At 36.8% G+C, this 10433-nt stretch overlaps 1 protein-coding gene across 1 annotated transcript; it reads left to right on the top strand.

The window, feature by feature from the left end:
• The first annotated feature begins 7648 nt into the window (after nucleotides 1–7648).
• On the top strand, nucleotides 7649–10128 carry LOC116129798 (cyclin-dependent kinase 1-A-like). The gene is made up of 6 exons (XM_031415531.1): nucleotides 7649–7896; nucleotides 8223–8306; nucleotides 9213–9282; nucleotides 9589–9734; nucleotides 9924–9979; nucleotides 10091–10128. Exons 1-6 carry the CDS (start codon nucleotides 7649–7651, stop codon nucleotides 10126–10128), a joined length of 642 nt encoding a protein of 213 aa, XP_031271391.1.
• Nucleotides 10129–10433: the final 305 nt, after the last annotated feature.

Genomic DNA, 10433 nt, shown 5'->3' with positions numbered 1-10433 from the left:
CTCAACCAAGGGCCAACCAAACAACATAAACAACATACAAACTCATTTAAGAGCAAGTCAGTAACCGTTTAGGCCTACCATAAACAATGGCTACGTATCTCAAGCGGGGCGTTACAATTCTCCCCCCTTAAAGGAATTTCGTCCCCAAAATTCAAATAAACAACTCCGAGTAACAGTTCTGCATACCTTGCTTTACCTCCCGTACTTTCACTAGAGGGAAATTCTTGTTTTGAAGCTCCTTGATCTCTCTGTCCAATATTTATACTGGACACTCCTCAAACTTAGGATTCTCACTCTCCATCCTCAATGCTCAAAACATGGGAGGGATCACTTGTATACTTTCGAAGCATCGAAATATACACATTATTTACTCTCGTCCATACTAGGGGGTAGTGTCAAGCACCTTTTCCACTCTTTATAATATCTCAAATGGACTTCTGTACCTCGATGCTAACTTTCCTCTGCTATTAAACACGTTACCCGGTTGTAGGGGGAAAAGTCTTAAAAACACTCTAACACCCACTCCGAATTCAATATCCTTTCTCTTCAAATCTGTCGAACTTTTCTATTTTGCTTGGGCTTGATGTATTCTATTTCTGATTAACTTTATCTCTTCAAACAATTCCTGAGTCATTTCTAGCCCAAGAACTATATTTAACTCATCTTTCTTGCCCACACATCTCAGGATAATGGAGTTCAACATAGTCTACCATATCAAGTCTCGTAAAGAGCCATCTTATTTGCAGACTGAACTCCTAACGTGGCAATCCTTGCTGAAATAATCTCAATCTTCATAATTTTGATCTAGCTATAACCATCTCTTATGCCTCATACTCAACTCCCTCTATGTAAGGAGATGTGTTAAACTCTTAGGGTCGGTGTAGATCTTACTTTGGGCACCATAAAAGTAATACCTCCGAAGTTCAGGGTAAAGACTACTCTAAACTGAGCAAGACAATTAAGAAACACCTTAATGATAACCCGACCTCCAATCACTCTTAGAAAATACTATTGTACCCCTTAATTGGTCTAAAGATCATCCGTCCATGGTAACGGGCATTTATTCTTCACTATCAGTTATTCATTTCTCTGTCATCACTACACATTCGTAATGATACTTCTTTCTTCCCTACAAACAAGATCGGAGCTCCCTATGGAGGATGACTCGGTCGGATAAGACCTTTATCTAGCAACTCTTAAAGTTGCTTCTTCAATTCTTGAAGCTCGGCTGGGGCCACTAGATAAGGGATTTTAGACATCGATGCTGTCCCCAGTGCCAGTTCAACATTAAACTCAACTGCTTTTTTCGGAAGTAAGCTCGATAACTCTGGCAGAAATACCTCTAAAATTTCTCAGACTACTGGCACACTCTAAATCTCTGGTTATGGGACATCACTACTTAGCATCACATGAACTATCTGTTCATAACACCCTTTTCTTACCGTCTACTGAACGAATGGCCCTTTGCCTTCTAGAAATGATAATATGATTGAATCTCACTCTTCCCTCGGTAATCGACCTCTACTCCATATCTCCTCTAGGGAACTCATGCCCAAAAACATAGGGCAAAGGATACTAGCTAATCAATTGTTAACTCTCTTTCATGGATCACTACAAACTTTCCTGAATAAATCTTCCCCTTCTCTCAAACTTCACTCTAAGCTCAAAGGGGTTCTATTCCCTCTGATTTTTGCCCATGGACCACTTGTCTTTTCTCAACCTTGGAGTACTCACTATTCTAGATACAAACCTTACAAGAGAGTTAACTCTCACTGTCTACTCTTCACTATACTCAATCCTTCCTAAAACTGATAAACTCTTGTACCGTCTTATGAACCTTGCCAACTAATCTCAACTTCAACCATCTTCTAAACTCTTCTCAAATCATGACCAAACCATCATGGGTATCCTCCATGACTTCCCACAAAACTCGGGCATTCCTCTAAGACAAGAGAATGGTACACCGGATCTTCTCTCGGTCTATAAACCACTCAACGGCTAAACCATTCTTTTACTGTAACAGCTGACAAAAACTTGGGAACCCATGAACCGACTCAATTCGATTCTATACCATCAACGGTATTGACCTTTCTTTTTCTCTAGCAGGCTGCACTTGGACGAGGTTTCAATTCCTTCTAATTCAACTCGGGGAAATCAGTTTCCCTGTACTCACTACCTTCTTACCTCATACTCAGGTCCTGTATCTTATTACAAGACAACCACATTAAACAACTCAAATAACACTTTAAGCAAGGAAAGACTTAACTGACAACGGTCGGCTACGAAACAGCATGGCGGTGAGAATGGCACACTGTCAAATCCCAAAATCTTTGCTCTGATACCAAAAATGTAACACCTGCTCTCTACTACTATTCTGATAATACATACTATGTAAATTATAGATATACATATCGTATGAAAGATAGTGGGCTCAAATTTTTCTTTACTCATAAAATATAATTCTTTACAAATACAAAATACTATGTATTAAAAACTTTCTAATTAATACAAAATATCATAGCTGGTGGACAGTGGTGCCAATACTCTCCGCTCCTCGACATCCATCCAACCGCTGCTCCTATTTCCTGCAAAACAGAGAAGAACCACAGGGTGAGCACAACAATGCCTAGTAAGTAAATCATCTACTACTTGTCCCTGCAACTCGCTCTTTAGTTCTTTCCTTACTCTACCGTTCTTCTATTTCTAATTCTCACTGTTTTTCTCTTTCTTTTTAATACTGTTATTCTCCTTTAACTCTGTTTTGCTCCTTTTTAGTCTTTCTTTCTCTCTGTTCTTATTCTCTTTTCTCCTTCCCTTATTCTTACTCACCATGAAGAACAATCATGGTTCTCTCTTATTCTCATCATACTCACAATGAAGGAAAATCATGGTTCTCGCTCTTATTCTCATCATACTCTCACTAACCATGGAAGAACTCATGGTGCATGCATATATGAGATGTACATGCAATTATCTACTCTCTCATTCTTTCTCATACTCTCTTTTTCTATCTCATTCTTTCTCAAGCTTTCTCATTCTTTAATTCTTTCTATTATCTCATTCTCATTTATGTTTCTCTTTCTCATAACTCTTTTCTATTAACTCTTTTTTGTAGTCACGGCCTCATCTTACCGGAGGCACAGCCGGGAACTCAACCCGCTTTTCGTGACTTCTCCTTATTCTAGCCGATCGGACTTGGTTATGCATGGATTCGGAACCTTTGGCCATATGAGTATACAATCTCTCTCTCGGGTACTCGGGTATAGCCCTCATCCGCATGCACTCTCACGGGCTACACCACCTCTCTTTCTCATACTCATGCCGCTCTCTCAGTGCAGCGTACATGCAGGAATACTCTACCCATTACTCACGGGTTCCCTATCGCATAACCTACTCTATGCTCTTATCTCTCTTTTATTCTTTCTCATGCTTGCTCATCTCTTTCTCAAGCTAGTACTCATAATATAGCTTAACTCTTAGCTTTTATGTTCTTTCCCATTCTTACTCATTGGAATGTCACGACCTCATCTGACCGGAGGCACGGCTAGGCACTACCACTCTACGTGACTTCCGCTCATTTCTCTACCGATCGGATTTAGTCATGCATGGATTCGAAACCTTTGGCCATGTGAGTGTATTATCTCTCTCTCTGAATGTCACGGCCCCATCTTACCAGAGGCACGGTTGGAACCTCATGTTCCACTCTGCGTGACGGTCATGGCCTCATCTAACCGGAGGCATGGCTGGGGATCAAAAAGCACCCACTCTCATGACTCTACTTATCACTCACAGGTTCCCCATCACACAACTTACTCTATTCTCTTCTTTAACTCTTGTGCGCAAGATCTCTACTCTTTCTCTAGCTACTCATCATAATGTAGCTTAACTCTTAGAGTACTTCTCTACTCTTCCTCAACTTTTTCTCAAATTCTTTCTCAATGCACACTTAATGCATATGGATGGTTCATGCTCATTAATGCACTTAAGAAATGCCAATATGCAATGTTACAATAATTAAGGTTCATAACTCATTCTCATGCTTCTCTTAGGCATTTTATCAAACAACTCATGTGCATATCAAACTTCTTATGTAACTACAACTCTATTTCTCTCTTTAACCATCCAAAATTGGAAGAAAACTCCCTTCCATAGGTATAATCCCTTCCATAGAAGAACACTCCCAAAATATACTCATTCTCATCTAACTTCATCTCAACTCATCACACATCCACACTTCTTATAAAGGGAAAGCATCCAACAAACGTAACAAGTAGACATATATCTCTACTCAATTTCTCAAATACATACATAAAACATGCATACATCATTTCTACTAAATCTCTACTCAAAAGAATTCTCAAATCTCAACTTGGGTTAGGATTTACTTACCTCATACTTGAGTAATCTCCACTAAAGCTCTCTACTCTTGTTGGATCATAGCTTTCCCTTATTTCCTCTTCTTGCTTAGGATCACTTTTTTGTCAAATTCCAACTCTAAACTCTCAAAAATCCCTTGGAAGATTGAGTGAGGAATTGAGAGAAAATGAGGGATGAAGAGGCGGTGGAAATGGGTGAAAAATGAAGGGGTTTAGAGAACTCAACCCTTATTAGCTCATATAATATACACTCTTTCCCATTTTGCCCTTACTCTTTCTTAAAATTTTCACCTTTATCCTTTAATTCTTTACAAACTCACCCCCATTTTACACTATTCTCCATGAAATTTCCTTACATTTTAGTCCCACTTTTCCTGCTAATTAGGGGTAGAAAGGTCATTTTACCCATATGGAGAATTCTTTAGAAACCTCAAGGAACTTTTCTGCCGTCCCGTCGCCGCGGCGAAGAACTTTCTGTCACCCCGACGAAACAGTCCAGAATCGACACCGCCAACACAGAACCAACGTCGCCGCGGCGAAGCTTCTCCCTCGCCTCGGCGAAGGTTGCAACTCCAAAATCTGCCAAGTCTTGATCAATTCCAGGGTAAACACTCAACCAAACCCAAAACATAAACTCAACCAAGGGCCAACCAAACAACATGAACAACATGCAAACTCATTTGGGAGCAAGTCAGTAATCGTTTAGGCCATACCATAAACAATGGCTATGTATCTCAAGCGGGGCGTTACAATTTCAGTCCCCACGGATAAGAATTAAAGAACTTCAAATTGCTTGCAAACAACAACCAATCTTTCTCAATAGCTTTTGTTGAGTCACCAACCAATAAGATCGAATGTAAAAACAAAACCAAGCACACTTTTATCTTCTCTGTATCAGTAAATTCAACTGTTTCTAGCCTATTCTCTAAATCATGTGCTGTAATAGACTTATCCCCAAACAAAACCTTATTATAAAACTGTTTGGCTCCCCGACTGTTCCTTACTGCCTCTGCCTTCTTATCTGGCACTTCCCCACATCCTAAGCCCGTCACCAGGGCATATTCCATCATGCCAAAACGTAGTGGCTTTCCACCCACCACGAACCACATTTATTTTTTTTTTATTGCATTTTACTAAGTGCAGCAACATGTAATGCACTCCTTGCCCCAAAATGCCTTTTTCCAATGATTTCCGAGTCTTAAAAACTGACTGAAACAAGTGCGACCAAAATCTCTTCTACCATTCGTCATTCCATCGAAAATTTCCTGTATTCTATCAAAAACTTCCCAACTTGACCTGACCATCACCCTTGTAGGGAAGTAGGGCACCTTATCGCTTATAAGGTCCAACTCGTAGTCTGTATAGTCCACTAAACGCACAATTTACACAATCGATATAAACAAAATGTCAGCAACAAAAAGATCTCTTAAGCGACCAATAGTAAACTGAAAGAATCTCTTAAGGGACACAAAAGATCGCTTATTATATCTGTGATTCTGCCTCCACAAGATCGCTTAAGCAACCAAGAGTAAATTGAATCAATCGCTTAAGCGATCATTAGTGCAATCATGAGTACAACAGATTAATCGCTTAAGTGATACACATGATCGCTTAAGCAATAGTACAAGCAATATTCCTAAACAACGTAGCTCTTCTTTGCTGGCCTCCTCCTTATCGCCTGAATCCTCGGACGACTCCTCCTGGCCTGAATTCTCGTCGGAATCCTCCTCCTGGCCTGAATCCTCGTCTGACTCCTCGTCTTCAGAACCGTTTGCCGGTTCTTCCCTCTGTTCTTGTGCCACCGGCGTCTCCTCTGCGTGTGGACTGCCTTCACTGATCGGATGATCCACCAGAGCAGCCATTGAACTGCTTGCGCCACCGGAATCTAGGATTCAAAGTGGCGTTGGGTTTTCCTCCTCATTGTCAGTGTCAGCCATGGTTTTGGATTGAATTTGGTGTCAAAGTTTGCAGTTTTGATCGGAAATGTGGATTGTATCATCGGAAATCGCACAGATTCCGTTTAGGGTTAAGGAAATCGATTTTAGGGTTCAACAAATCGATCGAAAATGGCGACTATATCGCCAGAAATCGTGACTGTATTCGGTTTAGGGTTCAAGAAATTGATTTAGGGTGCAAATTTGTAGGTGTTCGATTGGAAAAAATCGCATCTCCCTTTCGTTCAAGAAATCGCTTTTTGAACTAATGAATTTCGATTAAGCGAGGTGAATAGTTAGTGGGGCTTGTTTTGAGAAATTTCAAATTTTAAAAACTTTCATTATTTCTGATTCGGCCCACATATGTTTTAATCTTTTCATTTTAACTCATTTTACATGTTTAATTAATCCTAACTATGCCACGTCATCTTCTCTAAATTAAAAAAAAAAAATGATAAACAGTTTCAAGGCCATTTTCTTAAATCGAAACTTGGGATGGCCGGGAAGCTAAATTTTCTCCTTTCTATTATTCCAGATTTTTATTTCATTTTTTTCAGAATTTTTTTTTCCATTTTTCAGACTTTTCAATTTTTTTATTTCATATTTTTCAATTTTTTATTTATTTCTTTTAAAAATTTGTAATATTTTAGGTAATTTAACAATTTTTAAGCTTAACAAAGGTATTGACATTGAGAATAGAAAGTACAAAGATTGATGGGTATATCAGATAAGGGCATTAAGGTCATTTAGTCTCATTTGGTTAAAAATAATGGAAGAAAATGTAAGAAGTTGACTGCAGCGATTTAGAATAACTTACCAATCTTATAAGGTGTTTGTTGGATCTAGGCAAACCTCGGAGAATTTAAAGGACTAACCCCAAATATATAAAGTCATTTCGTTTTTTAAGCTATTTTTGCCAATTACATATCTTCGCTCCAACATCTACTGTTCTTTCTTCTCAGCATCCACTCTAGCGAGACCATCGCCCTCATTTTCCATTTTCTACAGAAATCTTACTCTTTGTCATCTCGCCGATTTCTTTTTTTCTGTCTTATAATTGTGTTGCAAAATCATATGTACTTAAATATTGAGCATTTAGGTCGAAGTTTATTAGATAATTGATTGAATGAATTTAAATTTAGTAGAGGATTTTGTGGCAATTTATGTTTGCAAATGAATATGTAGACAAGAATATATGTGTGTTTGTGTGAGTAAGACTTCTTTTCATTCTTGTTTTCGATTATTTCTTATGTTTTTTTAACTTTTTTATGCTCTATTTGCTGACCTTTCTTGTTTTCTATTTGATCGTGTAGGGCATTGGTCATAACACTTCCAAATATGTCTTCTAGGCATAAGCGTTTTCCAAGTGATGCAATGAATAAAAAGTATACAGTAGATAAGACGATTAGAGATGGCAAATATGGTCTGATTGGCAATGGTGTTGAGAGAGACACAGGTCAGCTAGTGGCTTTTAAATTTATTGAGAAATCCAATGAACTTGGAGAACTCCCAAACTTAGAATCCCCAAGCTTGATCACACATGAAACCTCTAAAAACATTGGGTTGAACCATCCGAATGCCACCAGGTATAAAATAAAATTGTTTCCTGAGTTAAAAACTATAGAAAATTGCACTAGTTTTAGGATTATGTCCTAAAATTGTTTTTGAAATATTTAATTAAACCATTTTGTTAAATTTCTTGTATCAGTTGTTTTTGAAAACGATAAAATGTATTTAAATTCTATATGGAGGAGGCTCTTATAAATTGTTTTTACTTAATATTGTTGTGGGTGAGACTATTTTTTATTTTTCTGAATGCTTGTTAGCTGTTCAATGTGTAAAAAATCTTTTATTGAGTAGTAACTGTGTTTCTTTTAAGAAAATAAGTAATTTGATAGAAATGTTGTTACAGGTGTCTAAGAATAGAAATTGATGATACTTTTTTGTATCTTGTTTTTGAGAACCTACCATGGGATTTGGATGATTTTAGAAGAGGGTAGGCGAAGATTGAGAATCAAGTCTCCATAAAAGGTATGTCAAATCTTGATATCAAAAGTATACCAATAAAAGTTGTTTCTTAATTCATGTAATTTAAGTTATTATTGGTTGTCGCTGGTTCAACTGAAGATTTCACTTGAGCACGTATATACTCTTACAGGAGGTTTTAATTAGATGCATTACCATATCATTTCTTTTCATGGGATGTAAATGTGAATCAATATTCAAGACGAATCTTATAACATTATAGTTTCAAATGCCATTTTAAAACTCTGAAATATGGGTTCAATACATCCTGTTTAGCAAAATGACCTATTTTATTTGCTCATTATCAGTCAATAACATATTCACAAACCTCATATATAGCTGAAGTTTCCATTTCCCATCTTATGGGGAACTCTTTTCACTCCGTCGATCTCTATCCCCCTCTAGGGGTTACTGCAACAAAAATGACTATTTATGAGGGCTAAATCTTGTGGTAATAGAACTTGGAAATATGTTTTTCCAAAGGGCTAAAAGTTGTAGGAGTCTGCCGTTATTTCTATTGTTGGAAAATTTATTTTTCTTGGGAGCGGTTGGAAATAATACTATTTTTGAGATACATCACTCTGAACGATAAGAACATTTACAAAGAGGGAAAACCGTTGAAAGTATACTATATACCAAGAGGCATAATCTCAAAACAAATACTAGTAGTAATATGTTCTTGTTTGGTCTAATACCTAGCACACACCTATTATCTTTTGATTACAATATTTTTTATGGGTAACAACCTGAATGTTTTTTTTTTTTTTTTCTTTTGGCATAATGACAGTATTTTAGTTTCAAGAGACCAAATTTAAACTGAGTAATTGAAAATTTTCAATAAATACTTGATTTCATTATCTATGTATATGCTTGAAAGATGGTTAATAGCTATAGATTTTGACCAGATTTCTTTCAACTGCAGCATATTCTTCAAGGGATTCTTCATGGTATAGAATATTTGCGGTCTCAAAATTGTGTCCATGAAGATTTGAGACCTGAATTTGTGCTGTTTGATTTAGATAGTATGAAAGGAAATGTTGCTTACTTTGGATAGCCCAAGAGTATGGACGATCTTGTGAATGATTGGTGTCTGGATAACCCGGTATTAATATTAATCTTTCACTCTTTTGGTTTTCTGTTCCTACTGTTATATTGAAAGAAAAAATCTAGAATACTACAAAGGTATTGCATCAGCCATATCATCAGTTTAGTCTATGTCTTTCTATCATGTGACATATATATTTCATTTGCAGGCAGTAGCTTTGAAGGCCGCTAGTCTTTATTACCAGGCACCTGAAAAACTTTTTAATGGAAGCTCTAAGGTAGTTGATACATGGGCTGTGGGCTGTATCTTTGGTGAGATGCTAACTGGGCGGCCCCTGTTTCGTTCTAATAATTGGTTACATTTGCTTACGAGTATTTTCTTGTATTTTTCTTTACATACATCTTAAAAAGTTTCATTTATGCTATATATGCAATGTTGAGATTCTAACTTAAATTTCCTCGCCAACAGTTATATCAATTGGGATCAAAAGTTGGGATCTCAATTTTCGATACTATTTAACAAACTTGAAAATTTCTCGTACAGGGTCTTGGGCGAACCAAAGCCAGAAGTATATGGCAAAATTGAAATTACTATTGATGGTCTTTTAACCCTTTCAAAAAATTTTGATTATAAGATACATAAGAGAGGTTAGAATTTAGTTATTTTGAATGAGATTGAGTACATTATGTAAATTATTTTTTATATTGCAGGACTTGGCAAAAGAGTTTCCAAATCTCGAACCTACTAGAGTTGACCTTATCTCAATAAGTTTGATTTAATTTACTAATTTGTCATCAAATTAAGCAGATTTTCTGACAAATTTTTTACTTTTTTAAGTCATCTTTTGGTGGTTTTATTCATGTTTAAATTTTTACCAGAGAATGCTATACTTGGATCCATACCAAAGGATAACACCTCAAGAAGCACTTGAGCATGAATATTTTAAAGATCTTTAGGATATATTTTTATTAATCTTCCCTTTCCCGACAGGCTTTTTTTAATTTGTATTTTCTGTATTTCCCAACACAACAATATGCTAGTTTCAGGATTTGT

The sequence above is a fragment of the Pistacia vera genome, unplaced genomic scaffold (genome assembly GCF_008641045.1).
Source record: "Pistacia vera cultivar Batoury unplaced genomic scaffold, PisVer_v2 Contig214, whole genome shotgun sequence".
NCBI lineage: Eukaryota > Viridiplantae > Streptophyta > Magnoliopsida > Sapindales > Anacardiaceae > Pistacia > Pistacia vera.
The sequence above is the reverse complement of the archived record's forward strand: the minus strand, read 5'-3'. Positions and strand labels throughout refer to the sequence as shown.